General features: G+C 41.0%; 1 protein-coding gene across 7 annotated transcripts in view; it reads left to right on the plus strand.

The window, feature by feature from the left end:
* The window catches only part of Mgat5 (alpha-1,6-mannosylglycoprotein 6-beta-N-acetylglucosaminyltransferase), a 331,452-nt gene that overhangs the window by 264,470 nt on the left and 44,055 nt on the right, over positions 1-22,927 (plus strand). For 6 of the 7 annotated variants that reach the window (XM_074070613.1, XM_074070610.1, XM_074070612.1 and 3 more), the window contains one exon: positions 13,970-14,119. The exons of the other annotated variant lie outside the window; for it this stretch is intronic. In XM_074070613.1, the coding sequence (XP_073926714.1) occupies positions 13,970-14,119 (150 nt within the window). The remainder of the gene's footprint in view (positions 1-13,969; positions 14,120-22,927) is intronic. 7 annotated transcript variants of the gene reach the window in all.

The raw sequence follows: 22,927 nt of genomic DNA on the forward strand, positions 1-22,927 counted from the left end.
CATGCTTGCTAGGCAAACATTTGATCTGCACCTCCAACCCAGATTTTCAGATTAAGAATATTCAATTTGTACTACCAGAAAATGCAGTTCCCTTCTTTTTATTACATATGGATCATAAGTACATCACAGGCCAGAAACAAGAGAGCGAAGCTCCTCTTGTTATTCTCACTGTAGTGATTGAGCTCTAGTTTTTCTTCTGGAGAGGAAAGATTTGGGAAGGATGAGACAAGGGTGGACAGTTGTGAGATGTTTAGCTTCTGAGGGTCTTCCAGAGCCCTACTGCACAGACTTTAAATTACCCTGCAGTGTAAATTATTTCTGCTTCAGTGCTGAAATTCACAGAGGTTTGCATTTCAGAGATTACCTGTAATCTTGGAATAAAATACTTTTTTTTGTATAAATTGTCATTAACTTTATCTTTTTTATTTCCTAATTTCATATGTGCATACAATGATTGGGTTATTGCTCCCCCCTTCCCTCCACCCCCTTCCTTTTCCCCTACCCCCTCCCTCTCACCCCCACCCTCTTGCTTCCAAGCAGAAACTGTTTTGCCCTTATCTCTGATTTTGTTGAAGAGAGAGTATAAACACTAATAAGGAGGACCAGGGGTTTTTGCTAGTTGAGATAAGGATAGCTATACAGGGAGATTCCTAGTTTTGCTTCCATGTACATATATGTTACTTTCTAAATTGGTTCTTCTCAAACTAACCTTTTCTCTAGTTCCTAGTCCCCTTCTCCTGTTGGCCTCTGTTGCTTTAAAGTTTCTATACTAGTTCTTTTGCATTGAAGACATCAAATGTTATCTTTTTTTTTTTTGGTTGGGGGGTTACCTACCTATCTTCATACCTCCCTTGTGTGCACTTGCCTTATCATGTAATCAAAGTCCAATCCCCTTGTTGTGTTTCCCCTTGATCTAAAGTGCGCAAATGAGGGAGACCATACGAATTTTGGTCTTCTGGGCCAGGCTAACCTCGCTCAGAATGATGTTCTCCAGTTCTGTCCATTTACTTGCGAATGATAAGATTTCATTCCTCTTCATGGTTGTGTAAAATTCCATTGTGTATAAATACCACATTTTCTTAATCCATTCATCAGTAGTGGGGCATCATGGCTATTTCCATAACTTGGCTATTGTGAATAGTGCTGTAATAAACATGGGTGTACAAGTACCTCTGGAGTAATCTGTGTCCCATTCCTTTGGGTATATCCCCAAGAGTGGTATTGCTATGTTTAGATTTTTAAGAAGCCTCCAAATTTTTTTCCAGAGTGGTTGTACTAGTTTACATTCCCACCAGCAGTGTATAAGGGTTCCTTTTTCTCTACATCCTCACCAACACCTGTTGTTGGTGGTGATTCTAATGATGGCTATTCTGACAGGGGTGAGGTAGAATCTTAGTGTAGTTTTGATTTGCATTTCCTTTATGGCTAGAGACAGCATTTTTTCATGTGTTTTTTGGCCATTTGAATTTCTTCTTTTGAGAAAGTTCTGTTAAGTTCATTTGCCCATTTCTTTATTGGTTTGTTAATTTTTGGAGAATTTAGTCTTTTGAGTTCCCTATATATTCTGGTTATCAGTCCTTTGATGTGTAGCTGGCAAATATTTTCTCCCACTCTGTGGGTGGTCTCTTTAGTTTAGAGACCATTTCTTTTGTTGAGCAGAAGCTTTTTAGTTTTATAAGATCCCATTTGTCTATGCTTTCTCTTAGTTGCTGAGATTCTGGGGTTCCACTGAGGAAGCCCTTCCCTATATCTATTGCTTCCAAAGTATTTCCTACTCTTTCCTGTATCAACTTTAGAGTTTGGGGTCTGATATTAAGGTCCTTGATCCATTTTGAGTTAATCTTGGTATAGGGTGATATACATGGATCTAGTTTCAGTTTTTTGCAGACTGCTAACCAATTTTCCCAGCAGTTTTTGTTGAAGAGGCTGTCTTTTCTCCATTGTACATTTTTAGCGCCTTTGTTGAAGGTAAGTGTGCCTTCATATCCGGGTCCTCTATTCTGTTCCACTGGTCTTCATGTATGTTTTTGTGCCAGCACCATGTTGTTTTTATTGCTATTGCTTTGTAATATAGTTTGAAGTCAGGTATTGTGATACCTCCTGCATTGTTCTTTTTGCTGAGTATTGCCTGGGCTATTCATGGTCTCTTGTGTTTCCAAATGAATTTTAGGGTAGATTTTTCAATCTCTTTGATGAATGTCATTGGGATTTTGATGGGAATTGCATTAAACATGTAGATTGCTTTTGGGAGTATAGCCATTTTTACTATGTTGATTCTACCAATCCATGAGCATGGGAGATCTCTCCACTTTTATAGTCTTCTTCAATCTCTTTCTTCAGGGGTTTATAGTTTTCCTTATAGAGGTCATTCACATCTTTTGTTAACTTTATTCCTAGGTATTTGATTTTTTTTGAAGCTATTGTAAATGGAATTGTTTTCATATATTCTTTCTCATTTTGTTCATTATTAGTATATAGAAAAGCTAATGATTTTTGTAAGTTGATTTTGTATCCTGCCACCTTGCTATAGCTGTTGATGGTGTCTAGGAGTTTTTGGGTAAAGTTTTTTGGGCCTCTAAGGTATAGGATCATGTCGTCTGCAAATAGGGATATTTTGACAGTTTCTTTACCTATTTGTATTCCTTTTATTCCTTCTTCTTGCCTAATTGCTCTGGCTAGGAATTCCAGTACTATGTTGAATAGGAGTGGAGATAGTGGGCATCCTTGACTAGTTCCTGATTTTAGAGGGAATGGTTTCAGTTTTTCTCCGTTAAGTGTAATGCTGGCTGTAGGTTTGTCATATATAGCTTTTATAATGTTGAGGTACTTTCTTTCTATTCCTAGTTTTCTTAGAGCTTTTATCATGAAATGGTGTTGGATCTTATCAAAGGCTTTTTCTGCATCTATTGAGATGATCAAGTGGTTTTTGTCTTTGCTTCTGTTAATGTGCTGTATTACATTTATTGATTTGCGTATATTGAACCACCTCTGCATTCCTGGGATGAAGCCAACTTGGTCACGGTGAATAATCTTTTTGATGTGTTGTTGGATACAGCTTGCCATTATTTCATTGAGTATTTTTGCATCAATGTTCATTAAGGAGATTGGCCTATAGTTCTCCTTTTTGGAGGTGTCTTTGCCTAGTTTTGGGATGAGTATGATACTGGCTTCATAAAATGTATTAGGCAGTTTTCCTTCCCTTTCTATTTTGTGGAACAGATTAGGGAGGGTTAGTATTAGTTCTTCTTTAAAGGTCTGATAGAGTTCAGCAGAGTATCCATCAGGTCCTGGGCTTTTCTTTTTTGGGAGACTCTTTATTGCTGCTTCAATTTCATTTTGTGTTCTAGATCTATTCAGATGATTAATGTCCTCTTGGTTCACTTTTGGATGATCGTAAGTATCTAGAAATCTGTCCGTTTCTTCAAGATTTTCATATTTATTAGAATATAGATTCTCAAAGTAGTCTCTGATGATTTCCTGGACTTCCATGGTGTTTGTTGTTAAGACCCTTTTGCATTCCTGATTTTACTGATTTGAGTTTTTTCTCTCCTCATTTTAGTCAGATTTTCCAGGGGTCTGTTGATCTTGTTTATTTTTTCAAAGAGCCAACTTTTTGTTTCATTAATTGTTTGTATGTTTTTGTTTGTTTCTATTTCATTGATTTCAGCTCTTATTTTTATTATTTCTCTCCTTCTGTTTGTTTTGGGATTTGCTTGTTCTTTTTTTTCTAGGAGTTTGAGATGTAACATTAGGTCATTGATTTGAGATCTTTCTTTCTTTTTAATATATGCACTCATGGCTATAAACTTTCCTCTCAGGACTGCCTTAGCTGTGTCCCATAGGTTCCAGTAGGTTGTGTTTTCATTTTCATTAACTTCCAGGAACCTTTTAATTTCCTCTTTTATTTCATCAATGACCCAGCTGCTTGCATGTTTTTTGTTATTATTTTTGTTGTTGAGTTCTAGTTTTAATGCATTATGATCAGATAGAATGCATGGTATTCTTTCTATTTTCTTATATTTGCTGAGGCTTACTTTGTGCCCTAGAATATGATCAGTTTTGGAGAAGGTTCCATGATGGATGCAATGTTCTGAAGACATCAGCTAGGTCCATTTGCTCTATGGTATGTGTTAGGTCTAGGATTTCTTTATTGATTTTTTTGTTTTGATGACCTATCTTTTGGTGATGGGGAGTATTAAAGTCTCCCACTACCACTGTGTTGGAGTTTATATATGTTTTTAGGTCGCTCGGGGTATGTTTAATGAAATTGTGTGCATTGACATGGGGTGCATATAGGTTGTTTTCCTTTTGATGTATTTCCCCTTTTATTAGTATAGAATGTCCTTCTTTGTCTCATTTAATCAGTGTAGGTTTAAAGTGTACTTTGTCCAAGATAAGTATTGCTACTCCTGCCTGTTTTCGGGGACCATTGGCTTGGTAAATCTTCTTCTAGCCTTTCACCCTAAGCTTATGCTTATTTCTATCGATGAGATGGGTCTCCTGTAAGCAGCAAATTTTTGGATCTTCCTTTTTAATCCAGTTTGTTAAACAGTGTCTTTTGATGGAGGAATTAAGTCCATTAACATTGAGTGTTAGTGTTGATAGGTATGTGGTGATTCCTGTCATTTAGTTGTCTCAGTTTTTTAAGGGTTTGGTTATGTGTAGCTAAATTGATGTTACTCTCTACTCTCTTTCTTCTCCTGTGGTTTGGTACTGCCTGTCCTTTCATGGTTATGTTGGCTTTCACTTTCTGTGTGTAGAATTCCTTTAAGAATCTTTTGTAGAGGTGGTTTGTGGTCATATATTGTTTTAGTTTCTGCTTATCATGGAAGTCTTTTCTTGCTCCATCTATTGTGAATGATAGTTTTGCTGGGTAGAGTATCCTGGGGTTGAAGTTATTTTCATTCAGTGCCCAGAAGACCTCAACCCATGCTCTTCTTCCTTTTAATATTTCTGTTGAGAAATCTGCTGTGATTTTGATGGGTTTACCTATGTAAGTTACTTGTTTTTTCTCTCTTACAGCCTTCAATATTCTTTCTCTATACTCTGTGCTTGTTGTTTTAATGATAATATGTTGTGGGGTAGTTCTATTTTGGTCAAGTCTGTTTGGTGTCTTAGAGGCTTCCTGTACTTGAATGGGCATAGTTTTCTCTAGATTTGGGAAGTTTTCTGTTATTATTTTGTTAAATATATTATGAATTCCTTTTGTTTGCACCTCTTCTCCTTCTTCAATGCCCATGATTCTCAGGTTTGGTCTTTTGATGGAGTCATTGAATTCTTGCATGCTCCTTTCTAAGGTCTTCAGTTGTCTAACTAGTAGTTCTTCAGTTTTTCCTTTAATTACCATTTCATCTTTGAGTTCTGAGATTCTGTCTTCTGCTTGTTCTAGTCTGCTGGATTGGCCTTTCATTTTGTTTTGCATTTCTGTTTCATTCTTTTTTCTGAGGTTTTTCCGTATCCTGGGTCACTTCCTCTTTAATATTGTCTATTTTCGTCCTGAATTCATTTATGTCCCTATTTGTGGTGTTCTTTGTTTCACTTTGGTGTTTATATAGTGCTTCTATAGTTTTTTTTATTTGTTCTTGTGCTCTCTTAAATTCTCTATTTTTGTTGTCTTGGAATTTCTTGAGTGTCTCCTGTACATTTTGGTTGACTATATCCAGCATCATCCTTATAAAGTTCTCATTGATTACTTGCAGGATATCTTCTTTCAGGATGTTCTTATGGGCTTTGTTGGGTTCTTTGTCATAGTTTATCTTTGTTTCATTGGAGTCTGGATCTGGGCTTCTGTTTTTCTCATTTCCCTCTGGTTCCTGTACTAATTTATTATTGGAGGGAAAATGGTTTCCACCTTTTTTCCATCTTCCCATCATTCCACTTGCTGCTGTTACTGTCCTTGTACTGTGTGCAATTTAGTATTGTCTAGCTAGTAATAGTAAAAATAATGGTATCTAGAGTAGAAGGGTAAGAGGAGAAAGAAAGCAAAGAAGGTAAAGAAAGGAGAAGGAAGAAAAGATACAGAACCAAAGAAATAAACAGGGAGAGATAGTGTACTAATCAGCAGTAAGCTAAACAGGCATTAGAGAGACTGAGAAAGGGGGGGGGAATGGGTTCAAATGCAATAATGTTTCAGCCTTAATAGTTCTGCTTCTGGTGTTACTTCTTCAGCATCCAGTTGGTGTCTGAGTAGTAGTTCTGTCGTTGTCACATCAAAGGAAAAAAAATAGAAAAGGTATCTAAAACTATAAAAGAATAAAAGTTTCAGGTCCAGAAACCACACCGTTTCCATCTTAGTAGTTGTGGTGTTCCTTCAGCATCCAGGGATGGTGTTGGTATTTAATTGGTAGCCATGTGGTTATCTCACCAGGTGATTGGATCTGGAGACAGCTTAGTGAACCTTTATCTGCTCTGTTTGAGGGTACAGCTCACTTGGCACCTACTGTCAGTCGGCTGCGGCTGCAGGCTTTATTTATTACAGTTCTCAGGGATGAGTCATCACACTCACCTAGTCCAGCTGGCTTTGTTTATTTAAGGTTCTTCTGGATGCCTTCCCATTTTCTTTTCTCCAGTGTATGGCCCTACCATCCTGTTGCAATTGCAGTCCTTGTTTATTTACAGTTCACTGGGAAAGTGCTCCTCCCCCACTCTCCAGTGGAGCGTGCCTCACATCAGTCACTGTTGGAAGCCTTCCCCTCTAGAAGCAAGCTGGGGGGATGGCGATACACCCGCCTTCTCCAGCAGCCTTATCTATTTACATTTCGCTTGGGGAAGTGCCCCTCCCCCATTTTCTGGCAGAGCATGCCACATGGGGAAGCACCCCTCCCCCTTACTCTGGAGCTCAGGGTGCCCTGCCCTCTTTGCTGTGTGTCCTTTTTTTCAGTTGCTTGTTTATTATTCAGTTTTGTTTGTGGTTTTTTTTTTGTGGGGCAGGGCTCAGTCTGTCCAGGGGGCTCTGCTGACTTTTCCCAGGGGTGGCTGTGAGAGAACCACATGCTGCTTATTTGCTCACCTGTGGGTCTGCCAAGCAGGTTAGGAGCCGGTGCCTGGTGATGCGGGAGCCCTCCTGATTTCTCTGTGTACCGTGACGTGGGGGAGCTATGTGCAGGCTGGGGGTGCGGAGGTGTTGAACTTTTGCCTCTTCTTGGTGGTTTTTCCTGTCTGGTGTGTCTCCAGCATCTCAGGAAAATTTTTACTTTAAGGAACACTCGCTATATGCTTCCTCCCTCTAGTCACCATCTTGGAAACTCCTCAATACTTTTTCATCTTTTTTGAGTTTTAGCCTTAAGGAGCAGGCAGATGAGGTTGTTTTCTCATGTGTTCCTCTCTACCTCCCTCTTTGTACTTCACAGCTTCTAAAAGAGAGCCTTATTCTTGAGAGCTAGATGAATCAATTGCAAAATATACCTTTTTAAGGTTTGCATCTCTCCTATTTTATTTTTTATTAAAATATACCCTTAGGTAATCATGGACCCGAAACTCATTTGCTAGGAACAGGTGGGAGAACTTGGCTCCTGACTCTAAGTGGGAAAATGGGCAGATGCCTAGCAGATGTGTTAAGGACCTGGGAAATGACATACCACCTTTATTACCAACCCACAAGTTGTTGTCTGTCTGCCTTCTTTGTTCCTCTTACTCATCCAGTATGTATCAGCTGAGCACCTGTTCAGTGCAGCTCTCTGCTAAGCCTTGTGTCCTGCTCTTGAGAAGATCACATTTCCATCTAAGTGGGAACACTCAGGGATAGCACTGGCAAAAGAGGCCTAGCAGGAAGGTTCAGAACAGGAAGCAACTAACTTTATGTGGGTGAGTCCAGGAAAACTGGATTGCCAAGAGTGAGGAGGGAGGAGTCCATCCAGGAGAAAAGGGGGGAGAACAAAAGGGTATTGTGAGAAAAGGTAATGGTACCAGGTGTTTGCAGGAACATGGGAGATGTGTGGGGATGAGGGATAATCAAATAAATAGATATTAAGCAATGTGGGAGAGGAAATATAGAAGATAAAGCTGGAGAGCTTGCAGAAAAGAAGCCCAGGTTGCAAAGGGCTTTGTGAACAGAGCTGAGAAAGTCTGTCATCCCATTGGCCATGAGGAACCTTTAAGTGTTTTTTATGTGAGGAGAAAATCTTTAATTTTGGAAAATAGTAGCTATAAGGAAGGCAAATTGGAAGAATGAGAGCCTGTACGTAGTGTCTTAGTCCACAAGCTCTAGAAAGCAAGGCCTGAGGCACTCACAGCAGCGACCCCTTGTAGTCTTGCTGTCCACACTTTCAGTTACCCATGGTCTACCATGGTCCAAAAATACTAAATGGAATATTCCAGAAATAGTCAACTCATAAGTTTTGAATAACTTTTATTACAATATGTTTTCATTGTCCTCTTTTATTACGTGATTGATAATCTCTTAGTCTAACTTGTAAGTTAAAATTTATCATAGGTACATGTGTACAAGAAAAAAAATGTCTATATAAGGCTTGGTACTACATGCTTTCAGGCATCCCCTGGGGGTCTTAGAACTATCCCCCATGAATATTTTATCCTGGGGTAAAGGACACTGCAAGATGGTGTGATGGAGTGTGTGACCACACTGGCCTGTGTTTTATAATGATCCCTACCAAAACAGTGGTACAGGATTCCCCTGGAAGGTACTTAAGGAGAGGCTCAGCCTTAGCATACTCTGAAAGAGAGAAAAGTAGTAGGTTTGTTTGTCCTGCTCCATCCCATTAACCAAACCCTACTCCCCATAGTTGTGGAATACTGTTCAGGAAAGTGGGCACTGTACCCCACATTCCACAGTGTTACTTCTTCCCAGCATGGCTTTTGAGCATTTCATGAAAAACAAGAAATAGCAGGCAATTCACAGGGTGTATGTCACCATTTAGACAAGGGGCTCAGCTCAGAGATTATGACAGCAAGAGGGGGTTGGATGCCAGAAGGAATGTTGGAGGCTGGTCATAGAGAAAGGTTTACAAGACCACCATTCTGTACAGTTGACAAAGTCCAACCACAGTCTTTCTACACTTGGCTCAGTAAGTCTTGTTTTGCAGCTCACTTCTGTCACTCTGTAGGGGGTTGACTTTCTATACCCTTCCAGCACTTGAGAATTCCCACTGGCTCATACTTAACCAGGCAATGATGAGCCTTGTGGACAAGGGGAAAAGACATCCTTAAGAAGGACTGTTTGTGTCTGCAGTGGGGAGCAGGGTATGTTAACTGGGGAGAAAAGTACATGTGACCACTCCAGCCCAATGATTTGAATAGCACCACTCCAAAGACTATTCCTTATACCCATGCCCCCTTCTCTAGCTGAAAGAGAAGTTGAACAAAGTGCTTCTTAAGTCTCCAGTTCTGCCTTCTGCCTCTTCCCTCACACGAATGTTGCTTAGATTGAATTGTTTTCCTAAAGCTTTCCATCCAAGCACTAAATGTCTCACTACCAGTTCTGCAAATGTACCTGCCTCCAGCCTCAGCCATAAACAGTCAGAGACACGCTGACAACAGAGCTAGCTCTCCTTTTCCTTTGCATCTCCTCTCCACAAATGAAGTTAAATAGATTTAAACTTTAATCAGTTAGATCAGTTGTTTTTAATGGGAATTTAAATTGAACTTGAGACTGAAAGCATTAGGGAACTGCAGGTTGCTCAGCTGGGACTTTGTGGAGACATTTCCCATGGCTCTGTGACAGGGGTGGTAGCTTGCAGTGGTCTTTTGACCACATCTTAAGAAATTAATAGGCGATAAGGCTTTGGGAGTAGAAATTTTTCTTTGACCTTAGCCTCAAGTCAGAGAAGGAAATATTCCTCAGGAGTGATCTTGACCTGGTGCTTAGGTCAGTGGACTCCCAGGCCTATGGTGTCACCTTCATATCTAACCTGGATGACCAAGGTAAGGAAAAGGAGAGGATGTGTGTTGGAAAATGTTCCCACCCTTGTATACCACTTCCCACTTTGAACCTTCCCATCAGTTGGGGAGAGACAGACAGGGACACAGTTGATTTAAGAAACCTCCACCTCCTTTTTCTTAAACACTACATGAGTGTACAGTGCACACTGAAAAGAGAAAGGGATTCTTTGAACCCCCAATGACAAATACTAATTACTGAGGAGAGATGGTACTAGCAGTGGTGTAAGCTTTGGGATCTTGAACACACTAGTTTTTGTTTATTCCTGATTCTGTCTGTTTTAAATATTTATATTTTAATTGTGAAATATATCAAATATACAGAAGTCTTTAGAAAGTAAGGCATTGTCTTAGTCCGTTTTGTATTGCTATGGCAATTTTTGAGACTGGGTAATTTATAAAGAACAGATGTCTTTGGCTCATGGTTCTAGAAGCTAGGAAGTCCAAAGTGTACCAGCATTTTCTTGGAGTCTGGCGAGGGCCTTCCTGCTTACATCATAAGATGAAAAGCAAGACAGAGCAAGTGTGCTAGCCGAGGTCTCTCTGAGAAAGTCACTAATACTGTCATGGGGGCTCTACCCTTATGACTTTACCTAATCTTAATGACTTCCCAAAGGCCTTGCTTCCAAATGCCATTAACACATCAATTTCCAACAAATGAACTTGTAGGAGGCACAGTCAAGACATCGAGATACCACCCAGATTTATAGGTGTTAATATCTTACAGTGTTTTTAACATAGAAATGATATATTACAAATACTCCTAAAGCTCCACCTACCTCTCCTCAATAACCAGTAATCAGTTAGTTTATGTCATCCTTGTGTATTTTTGTGCTTTGGCTACAAATGTACACATGTACAAACCTAATCGAAATGCATAATACTGCTTTTTTTGCAGTAGTAGTATTGCAAATTATTTTGCAGTGATTCCTAATACTGCTGTTTACTTGTGGAAATTGTGGAGAAGTTGTATCACCTTTTGAGCTACAGGGAAGTTTGTTAAGATCTGTTTGTAATACTCCTGGCACAATCCACTGAGCAAAGATCAAATCAGGGCCTGGTTAGAAGGAGACCAACTTGATATTCTTGAGGCAACATCAACAAGACTTTGTGACCAATTTAATACAAGTATTGATGGTGGCTTAGGGGTGCAGGAACAACAAGGGTATTTCTGGTACAGGTGCCTGGCAGGGAAGTTGATGTCAGCCACTAAGCTCAGAGCAGATGAGGGAAGCTGACTAAGTAAGATGTTCTTTTAGACCTGTTGAGTTAGAAGTGGCTACAGCACACTAGGTGGAAATTTTCAGGAAGCAATTGGATATTTGGACTCAATTCAGGAACAAGATTTGAACCCGAAGTACCATCTTGGGTTCACTTAGCATTCCATACTTATTCACTTTGGGAGTGCAGGTACCTTGGTTCCAGACACTTCGGTGGCATCTTTACCTGGAATAGGTAGTGTGGGTCAGCCTCACCAGACCTCTACAGAACTCTGGCCAGTGGCAACAAGAGAGCTGAGGTAAGGTTACCTAATTGTCACATCAACTTCAAAAGTTAGAGTTATGCTTGAAATATTTTTTCCTTCTGATCACCTGCTGAGATTTTATTTGTGCAATTAGATAAACACTTTCTGAAGGTAAATTTTGCTCTCAGACTTTACCACACCTTTTATTAATAAGTCCATAGACTTTATTACCCTTTACATGGACTTACATTTGCCTGAACTTTCCCTCTCGTTACACTTCAAGGAGTCCTGGCCTTTTCTGGGATTTGACAGCAACACATGTGTAACCTTTCCCAGGAGTTTCTCAGGCATTTAGTCTGGGATCCTAATCTTGAGTTTGTCTACTGTGAATGTTTCTTGGCAGGACGGGAAGCAGATGGGCCATTTGCTATTCCGCCTATAGCTCACCACAGACCTGGTCTGGGGCCTGTGGTCCATCCTTATTAGTTAGTAGCTAGCTTTTCACAGGAAAGTGAGGAAGGATGCCTATCCCTCCCCCAAACTCTGCTTCATGGCCAGCAGGACGTCCTGAGAGGCCTCCTTTTAGATGATTAGAATCTGCTCCAAAGAGCTCAAATAAAAATGTGGGATGGAGTCTGGGAAGAGTGTGGATAGCTGCTTTTATTGTAAGAGAGACTCCAGGAATTTAGGATGGCAGTGTCTGCAGGTGGATGGGCACCAGAGCAGCTCTGAGTCTTGGTTTTTTTATGTCTCTACTTTTCTCACTTTCTTTCCCACTTCTTCCTCTTCCTTGATTTCTTTCTTCTTTCTCTCTGTCTCTCAGTCTCTGTTTCTCTCTGTCATGCTCACAGAGATGATGTCTCAGTCAGTCCCACTTTTGAGTCTCTCTGATTTCCACCTGTCTGCCTGCCTTCCCCTCCTCTTCCCTGCAGCTTGGTCCCTGGTCCATAATTGTGCAGACTCCAGTATTAAGTGACTCTTTTACTCTTGACACCCATAACCATCTGGTAGTAGCCCCTCTGTGTCCAGGACTCTGGCTGCCTAAGAGAGAATATGGCAGGATCCCTTTGTCCACTTGAGCCCACCATGCTGTTCCTGGGCTGGTTGGCCAGCCTAAGACTGGGTCCCCTCAGGTCAGAACCACCCTGGGCCAGTCAGCAGAGGAGGGGGCAAGGTTACAGAGTCCCCTGCCTTCTTAGCAAGATCTGTGTGTTAGGGGGCAGGAGTTATCAAACACATTTAACCAAACAACCATAACCTAAAACCCTTCCAATTGACTTTTACTGGGTGGTTGATCCTAAACATGGCTTAAGCTAAGTGAGAAGTCATGGCTTAGAAATGGTTTCTCTCTGCTTTGCTCACTCCAGGGTTCACATCTCTGAAGTGGTAAGCTCAGCATCTTGCAGCCACATAAACATCTCATGGAATTCAACTTGCAGTTCAAGTGTTCGTTTTACTCACTATGTTGGGCTGCAGGACAGGATTTGCTTGATTACTAACAATCATACTGATGCAAAAAATAGAGATTTTGGACTTGCTATTTTTCCATTCATGAACACTTCTAGTGTGTGTGTTGAAAGGTTTTCCCCTAAAGTTGAGAGTACTGTATAATAGTCATCATGGCGGGGAATGGCAGAAGGCAGATCTTGACACACCAAGCTCAGGCCTCCCCTTCCTGCACTCTGTGGCAGCTGTTGCCACACCCTGTGTTCCTTACAGCCTTAAGTCATAGAACTGGCTATTATTAGATTTGCCTAGAGTGTCTGAAAAGAGGCTTAGAATGGGAAAACTTTGTCCCTCCTTCATACAACTGGAAAACATTACAGAACTTGACGCTTTCAGATTAAAAAATAGAAACTGTACAAAATCCAGCTTGTACTACTTAGTCACACGGAAATGTGAAGAGGAAGAGAAAGTGAGCTTGCTTCCACCCCACAGGTGGTTTTGATTTAGAAAACATGCCTTGAAATTCAGTGCCCACAAATACGGGAAAAGGGTTTGATTTTGCTTCTGATGAAAAGTAAAATTACTCTCAAATGTTTCATGAAATTTTCCGCTTAATATCTTTTTTTACTTTGGCCAGTCAATCGATACATATTGTGGGAAACGCTGTTCTCCCCGTGATCAGAATTAAGTGGGATTCAGTTCGACAACACAAGTTAATCATCGCTAGAAATATTGGCAAGAGCTGGGGATGTTTGTATTCCTTGGGGAAAGTTTAACATCGGATAAATATTCCAGCCCAACCGACTGCCTTCTCTGGGCCTTCCTTCACCAAACTTTCTCCCCCATAAGGAGGATCTGCTAAAAGCAATGTGTTGGGTCCCTGGTAATTTACAAAGGGAAGATGATACTTCAGAAGACTTGGCCATGAGCTATTGTTTGTATGCAGTAACATGTTACTACCTCTTGCAAAATTGAACAGTGGCAGTATGACTGTTTTGCCCTCAAAATCCAGCCTGATTACTTTTAAAAGAAATTTCAGTAGTTGGATTGTCACACTCCTGAGATTAGGAACTCCTGTCTCTCTTAGAAGACTTCTGTCCTATGAGGCAGGTTGTTACGTGACTGAAAAGAGAGTAATGTTCTCTTCTCATGTCCCCTCTTTAGAATAAGAAGATCTACTTGGACATCATTCACACGTACATGGAAGTACATGCCACTGTCTATGGCTCCAGCACAAAGAACATTCCCAGTTACGTAAAGAACCACGGTATCCTCAGTGGGCGGGACCTGCAGTTTCTTCTCCGAGAAACCAAGGTAAATTTTCAGCAGACTTGTAAAAATTTACCAGGGGTGTGGTTTACAGGTTTGCTTCCATTACTGTTGAAGATAGTATCAAAGTCTTTCTCACATTCTTTTCAATGATGCAGTAGATCTTTAAGCTTGTAACTCAGCAGTAGTTTGCCAGATCAGCTGTCACTGGTTAGTGGTTTATGGAGAGAGATTGCTACAGGTTTTCTTCATTGATTTTTGTCAAAACATATTTCCATAATTAAAAATTAACAAGAGAAATGATATTTATGGAGCTGGGAGCTGTAGCTCAGTCTAGCATCCACAAGGTCCTAGGTTCAATTCCCAGCATCACAAACAAGACCATGTTATAGAGGACTGCTCTGTGTAAGGTAACAAGCTAGGGGATAGAAACAGGGCCACAGATGGAAAAGATAAGACCCTGCCTGGAAGGATGGGCCTTCTTATAGAACAGCAGCTTTCACAGAAGCCAAAGGCGCCAAACTCCCCACCCAGTTACCACCATTCAAGAAATTAGTTCCCCAGTGGACTTTTCCTTACACCTCCTCCCTCAACAAGTATATGCTGGACACTGGAGAAATTCAGGTGAGGGTAAAGTTCCTGCCTGCTTAAGGAGTAGGGAAGACATAAGAGATGAGGGGGGTATGGATACACCTGGCATTTGGGCCAAACGGATGTCAGAGTCAGGTAGCAAAGGTGTTTATGTCATATTCAGACGAGAAACACAAGCCAACCTGTCTACACTAAGCATTGAAAAATAGTGGAAGATAAGATTTGCTAAGGAGACGAGGGTCTAATTGTCATAGACATGGATAGAATTTAGACCCTGGAGTGCAGGTAGTTGGGGGAGCTACAGAGGATTATTTTGCTAAGCTGTAGAATGATGACATGATACCTTTACTCTGTGGGGAAGTCACCCACTGATTTCTGCCCTTTGTATAGTCCTGCCATGGAAGCACCAAACGAAGGGAGGGGACTTGTGAATAAACCAGAGTCTGCCTTTGAAGTGTTGGTGGCACTTTTGTGTATTAGATGAGATCCCTCATGTTTCTCATAAATTATTGTTTATGAATTGTTTAAGTATTTGCTAAGTGGCTGCCACATGCCAGGTACTGTGCAAGATCCACAGGAGTGAAAAAAAGTCAGTGGATTGCTCAGTGTTTTCTAAAGCATAGGGAAGCATGTTGTCAGTGGTCCCTGGCTCACTGTTCTCATGTTCAAGGTAGGAGAGAGCAGATGTGCTTCTGTGGCACAATAATGATTGCTAATCCTTGTGTGACACTTCATTTTTAGAAGGTGCATTCTTATTTTTTAATCTCACACAGCCTTAAGAGGTAGACAAAGCAGGCATTGTTAACTCTAGAGAGCTGAGTTTGCCCACCATAAACTCAAATTCAAGTCATAGATGTGGCTACACCTTGCCGTTCTTTTTAATGCAAATTAAAACTCTACTAGGGTTTTGGCATACCATCCTCATAAACATCCCAACTTAAGAACACCTAATGGGCACCAAACAGCCAAATATACATATATACACATATATACATATATACACATATGTGTGTATATATGTTCTTTGCCTCAGTTTCTCCATCCACTTGATACTTTCTACCTCTAAGTCATTTGTATGGTCCCATAAACAAGACAGTTTGACAAATTCTTTAATCCCTTGACCAAAGACCTGGTTTGTTTTAATGACAACATTATTTCCTTCCAAGGTCCCCTGTAGTCTTGTGACTCTCTGTGGCCCCCCAGGAGTGATGTGTGTCCCAGTCTCACTGTTTGCTTCCCATCACCTTCTGTCTTAGCTTGACATTTTAGAATCATCAGGCTGTCCTGGCCCTTTAACACCAATGCTATTTTTGCCATTTGCTTCATTTTACTTTTTGCCACATCAGATTGTGCAAAAAGTTCAAGTTCCTTTAAAATAACATTTGGCAGAGCTGGTTTTCAGCAGCATGTCATTACTGTCTCACACACTTCTATTAACCTACCCTTGTGAATGTCTTGCTAAGCCTTGCAAATTTTAAAAGAACCCTTACTCACCTACCATCCATTTACCCTGTCAGAGAATGGGAAATGGGCCAAAACCAAGGTCCCAGATGTCCAGAGGAGGACAGCAAAAAAGGCCCATATTACCCAGCCACAATGTCAGAAATGGCCAAACAGCCTTAGAATGCAGCTTAGTTTTTGAGGAACAAGGGACATATATTCATCTTTGAAAAATGAGTACCTTCTGAGGATGTCGCTGATCAAATTACAGAGTGCCTGCTTATCTGACAAGAATATATTAAAATACTCTGCATGGAATTATGGCTCAAACAGTTGGCAAAAGTAACGAGAACAAGGCAGTGCATCACTGAGACTTTCCTTACACCCAGATCACAGCAGCAGGCACCAAAATGAATGAATCTCAGGCTTTGGAATAATGACATGAAAGACCAGCCGGGCTTTGCATTTATAACCCTTCCAGCTTCTTACTTTTTCCTCTGTGTCTCTGAGCAATTTAAAAGCGATTTATTCCAATCCATATTGGAAGTGGAGAATCAGGACTATGGACTGATGAGATTCATACTCTTAGACTCAGAGCTGGAGAGGGAAACAAGTCTGGTATCCTCGAGAGGCTCTCAATAGGCAAAAATGATTGATGTCTAATCAGCTTCAGACTCATTATTTTTCTTTATGAGCTAGCTTTGAATCTCTGCACCAAGCCTAAGGAACCCTTTGCTCAGCAGAATTTTGTCCTGGCATGCCATTAGGGGCCTGGGCGTCTTTAGCAGACTCTTGGTTGGGAAGCCTGAGAAGTCAGGAAGAATTCAGTGAAACACTAAAATCAGGACTGAAAGTGCTGGGAACTTGTTGGAATCTAAAAACCCCTTCTAATAGGGGTATAATTTGGATGAATGAATTATTTATTGTAGGACCACATATGAGTCATTCATCTCAGCCAACTCCAGGAGTGCAGGTGAAGCCAACAAATCAAAGCCTCACCAGGGTGGCATGTTTTCATTTTTGGCTTAAATCACCATCTCTTTTAATGTGGACTCCTTTTTCACCTTCCTAGTTTTAACCTCTTCACATGCACCTCCTACTGTCTTTCCTTGGCTAGCTCCTTATTACGTGTGCCATAATGAATAGTGCATTCACGTGTACACCTGCATGGTGACTCCAGGGTGTGTGGAGCTCTGATCTGTAGCCAGACCCAAGTACCTTCTTTCTGCAGTCAAGATCAAATTCTGACTGTAGCCTATCAAGGGAAGTTGCCGCCACTGCTCACGTTGTTGCTGCCCTCTGTCTATGCAAACCTCTCGCCAGCCCCTCCAAGACTTGGGTGGTCCATGAAGATCCTGGTTCCCTACAGTGTCGGCTCATCTACCAGCCTGGAGGCTGGCAAACGTGAAGCGAGTGCTGCATCAAACAGTGCTGTCTTTATTCCTGGTTCTCTACTCCCAACACACACCTAACCAATTACAGCATTTCTCACTAGGCTTACATGGATTTTGAAACCTCTGTAAAACTGTCTGGGCACCAGACTCCCATGAGTTTAGTGCAGCTTTGCTTCTTGTGTGCTCCCAAGCACCTAGAATACTGCCTGGTCTATAGAAGGTATTTGCATACAGGTTAACCAATCCCCATATGAAAATTAGAAATCCAAAATGTTCCAGAATCCAAAATTCTTTGCTACAAATGGAAATTTCTGCACCTAACTTTACATGATATGCTACAGTCAAAATACAGGTGCACTAAAAATGTTGTATAAAACTACCTTCAAACTATATGTATAAGGTATATATAAAACATAAATGAATTTTGTCTTTAGACTTGGGTCCCATTCCAAGGTATCTAAATTATGTATATGCAAATATTTCAAAATCCAAAAAAATTCCAAAACCCTAGCCACTTCTGGTCCTAAGCATTTTAGATAAGGGATACTCAGCCTGTCATTGTACAAAGAATGAAGAAAGGTGTCATGATGAAATCCATGGCTCTAGGCGTGATCCCTTCCTCTTCACATGAATCATTCATCTAGATGTCTGAGATCTCCCCATCAAGGACACTGCCCCTCTGATGCCCCTGCCTGCCTCTCCCTGAGGTTTTTCTCATCCCCAGGCCTTGTGAGCAGTCGCCCAAGAGTTCATTTGCTTAGAAGAAGCAGTTTGCCATCCACTTCTATTTCTCGTACTGGTTCTCACTCACCCTCAGGCAGCTTCCTCCTAGCAAGCAGTGTCTTAGGTCATACTCGTCTTGTGTGCACATTCATGCACACACTCCATACTCCCTCTTCCCTGCCCACATCTGGATGTAGAACAAGTCAGTGACCCTACTGACTTCCAGAGCAAAGGTGCATTCCCTGCTAGCTACAGGAACACTGTCACCCTTGCTGGACAGAGACACTTGATACTGGAAAGATCTAATCTATTTGTATTTATGCCTTTGCTTGTTTGTCGAACAAATTTGTATTATATTCTAAATGTATTCCAGGCCTTATTCTAGCCATTCTGGGTACAAGGAAGACTCAGGCAGTTTTGCCCACAGGAGCATACAGGTATGCTGGAGGAGGCAAACAGGAAACTGTAACAATGTGACGAGTGCACAGATAGAACTAACAGTAATGTACAATAACTGTCATGATAATGTAAGTGGAGCAAGCAATTCAGAGGTGGAGAATGTTAGTCAGTATAGGGCTGGGGGTGTGGTTCAGTGGTACAGCACCTGCCTAGCAAATGTGAGGCCCTGAGTTCAAACCCCAGTAGAAAGAAAGAAGGGAGGGAGGGAGGAAAGGAAAGGGAAAAGGAAAGGAAGGAAAGTTGCTCTGTGATAGTGAAGTCAATAAAATGACTTGGGTGAGCTGACTGACTGTGGAGAACAGATGCCAGTTGTCAGTCATGGTTTAACACATCTGTGTTATCGTGGGAAGTTGGACTGTAGAGTTTATTGTAACAATAACAGCCTTTACCAGGTGCCAGATCCTATGCTAAGCCCTTTCCATGAATTCTTTCTCTCCATTACAACATCTAGGCTGCTGGTTGCTGACTAGTTAGCCTGGTATGGAACTGAATGAGAAGGGAGCTGTTGAGAAAGAAGACTCCTCCAAGGTTGTGATGCCCTAGCTGACTTTTTTATTTTAAATGGATTTTATTATTCCTTTTTTTTTTTTTTGGTGATACTGGGGTTTGAACTCCGGGTCTCATGCTTGCTAGGTAGGTGCTCTGCCACTTGAGACACTCGGCCAGCCCCTGAACAGATTTTATTATTCTATTTTCATATGTGAGTATGAGGTGAATATGATCACCACCTCCCTTCACCCTCTCCTTTCACCTTCCCCCCTCCTGCTGGTTTCTACCCCCTCACTCTCTTCCCCCCTTCCTTTTTACACTCATGTCATTCTATTTTTTCTTTTCTTTCTTTTATAGGTCTAGGTTCTGTTTATGAGAGAAAAAGAACATTCTTTATTTGCCCTTCTCAGTCTGGCTTATTTCACTTAACATGATAATTTCCAGTTCTGAGTTGACTTTTAATGGTGAACGTTTGAGGCTGACCTGAGTGAAGATGTTCATTGTCTCCAGTTAAATTTACATAAATACTCTCTTACTGCCCCAGCTCCAAGTTAATAAATTTACTGCACAAATTGTAATGCATTTGCTTTAGTGTTTGGGGCTTTCAACTGATGACAACGCAGGATCTTTTGACCTTGGTGGTATTGTTTGCGGTCTGGTTTGTTTTGTCTCTGATAGCATACTGAGGTCTCTGAATAGTCAGGCATCTGCCCCAGTGACCTGGTCTCCAGGAAACAGTGTTTGGTTTAACAGCCAACATTGAGCATTTAAATGCATTTAGTAAATACCACTGTCACAGCCTTGTTAGCTCTCAAGTAACTCTAGCTACAAACTGAGTGAGTCAGGGTCTGTGGAGTATGAGAGGAAGGAACTAACCTGGATGGGAGAGAACTTGGTCACTGTTGATCTCATCCTTCCAGCATCAAGTGCTTGAGGAAAGACAGGTGGCCAGAGGGGCCCTTCAGGCTACATGAAAGCATCATTTTTTAGGAAAATTAGTTGTTTTCTCCATACCCAGCCATCACATGGGTTCTTCTTAAAGATATAAAAGGAATACCTATTATAAGAGATTTAACGATTCCCAATAGTTGTATGAAGAATGAATAAGTGAGGCTTAGCAATGATAAACAGCTTGTGGAATTGACCTCTCTACATGGCATCTCTTTCTTCTGACAAATGTTTCTCCCCCCTTTCAGTCCAAGTACTTTATGAAACAGTAAGAACTCATAAATACACATGCAGGTGCTGAAAACCTCATTAAAAAACCTGCAAAAACAACTCTCATAAACCTAACTCCAATTAAATGATACACAGTCGTGATTATAGCTGTGTGGAGCTGCATCTGGATTTGAACTTGGGCAACTGTATATTAAATGTTTACTAAATGCCAAATCTTGGAATATTGGATATTTCTACAAAATATCTCACATAATCCTCACAGCAACCCCATGAAATAAAGCACTCATTTTACGCATTATTTCCCCCATTTTACACATGAGAACACTGAGGTTTAGAGAGTTTGTAATACCTTGGCTAATAGAAAAAACATTATAATTGAGTCTCGGGAACCAATAGAGACAGTTTGCCACAGTTACTGAACTGGTGGCCTTGGAATCGAACCCCTGTCTCCCTGACTCCAGAGCCTGTGCTGTTAACCACCATGTTGTCCTGACCATGTTGTGCCAATAATCAGTTTATTGGGTAAGCTAAGGTTAATTGGTTGCTCAAACTCCCTCCTGAGTCACCCCACAACTTGGCTAGCTAATTAATAATTGATCAGAAAAGTATATGTTGAGTCTGTGTGAGTGAAACTTTGAATTATTCTTGATTTTCTCATAAAAGTGACTGAAACTGGGCTGGGAATGTAGATCAGTGATGTAGCCCTTGCCTAGTATGCTTGAGACTCTGGGTTCCATACACAGTACCACCAAAAAAAAAAAAAAAAACCGGAAACTGACTAAACCACACAGTCTTCTTAGAACTACCTTTGTCCATAATTAAAGGAATCTTTAACCCACTTAGAGGTTTAAAACAATTCCATTTTTCCTTTCACATAGAGGAAAAGTATGAGTAGCTTTATAGGTCTTTTTGTGGATATGTCAGAATGTCCCAGTCCTATGCCATAAATAAAACATATGGTGCTTTGTCTGTTCTTTTTTGCTTGCATTAGTTTAAAGTTTTAGTTTCTGAGCACGTAATCCCTCTGTTACGCTCATTGATGGGGCTGCAGTTGGAGTTATGGAAATGCTCCATCAACCAGAATATCCTAGTTAGACTCTGCACTTCTGGGGGCGAGGAGAGTTTGCATAAAACAAGGCCCACTTTTCTTCTGAAGAGTTAAACCTTAATTCTTGAATGCATTCCTGCCACATGTCTCTTGCCACCATGATAAGGAAATGTGTACACAGAATGACAGGGGAGTGAAGGATTAGGGGAAAAGCAATTTGGTTTGGTTAAGGTACCAGTGTGGGGCAATGCCAAAGCATGCAGAAGTTTATAGTTGGAAGTGTTAAATTTTCTCTGCCTATTCTGTTCTCTTTCAACCCTGAAATGTGCTATTTGACCTTCATACATCTGCTCCATTGCAATGTCACAGGTAATGAGTATACAGGAAACAAGAAAAAAAATGCTTATTGACAGAAATGACAGAAAACTGTTATTTTGGTGTTTCCAAGTCATGCATTTCCTGCAATCCTAATTAGTGTGACAAGAAAATTCATTGCCAAGAAATTGTGTGGTGTTTGTTTAAGCTTCCTTTGAAAATAGTAAGGTTTGGGAGAGTTAGCCAAAGTGTTTATGTGTACTGAGATATTCTGGTGCCAGCCGGGCATAAGAGTTGGTGCAAATTGTTATTCAGATATAATTAAACCTAGGTCACATTCAAATCCATTAAACAACAGCCTCAAATCCTTTTAACTAATAGGTTTACACTGGTTAGTCTGAAAGAGATAATTAAATTTTTCCCAAGATTTTTTTTAATTTAAATAGACAAGCATTGTGCTTTTTCCATTTCTTCCATAATTGTCCTTGACAATTTAGAATTGATGAGGGTATCAGTACTTCGTGGCAGGCCCTGATTTCCACAGGTCAGGAAATATTATGGGCTCCAAGTCTCTGGTTAAGCCCATGGAAACCCAGTCTGTACCTTTTAGGACTTTCTTCTCCACATCAAAAAGATCTAGATGCATTATGCTATCCTGTGCCTAACCACAAGCTGACAGAAGTCATCTGTTTGTCCCTGGAGAGCTTGTGCATTGCTCCCAAAATTAATTGGGAGGGCAGAGTGCAGAAATCAAAAGTCACAAGGATGGCCACCTGGATACTTCATGCTTAATGAAGCTGGAGCATCTTGGGAAACTAGCACATCCTTGTTGCCTTACATTCCTTCTGGTGTTCTCCAGGCTCCCCACCTCTGAGCCAAGCGGCCAGGATACACACTGTACTCATCAGTTCTGACAGTCTCACTTCTGTTCACTGTACAATGAAAATGAGTTCCAGAGCAGGAGTGTCCAAATGGCATAGAGATTTCCTTCTATCCTTCGGCTTCCAGGCTCCTGCTACCACATTTCCCTCCAGTGATGCTTCTGCCCCAGGGGAAATGACCTCGCCAGCAGTGGGCACTCAGCAGACCTCCCCAGACCTCCATTCTCCCCAGCTCTCTCCACCTTGGACACCTCTGACCATGTAATCCAGAGGTGTGCAGTAAATGAAAGATTATTTCCTCCCAAAAAAAACCCAGCAAGTGTAAACACCACGT

This window comes from Castor canadensis, chromosome 4, assembly GCF_047511655.1.
Source record: "Castor canadensis chromosome 4, mCasCan1.hap1v2, whole genome shotgun sequence".
NCBI classification, from domain to species: Eukaryota; Metazoa; Chordata; class Mammalia; order Rodentia; family Castoridae; genus Castor; species Castor canadensis.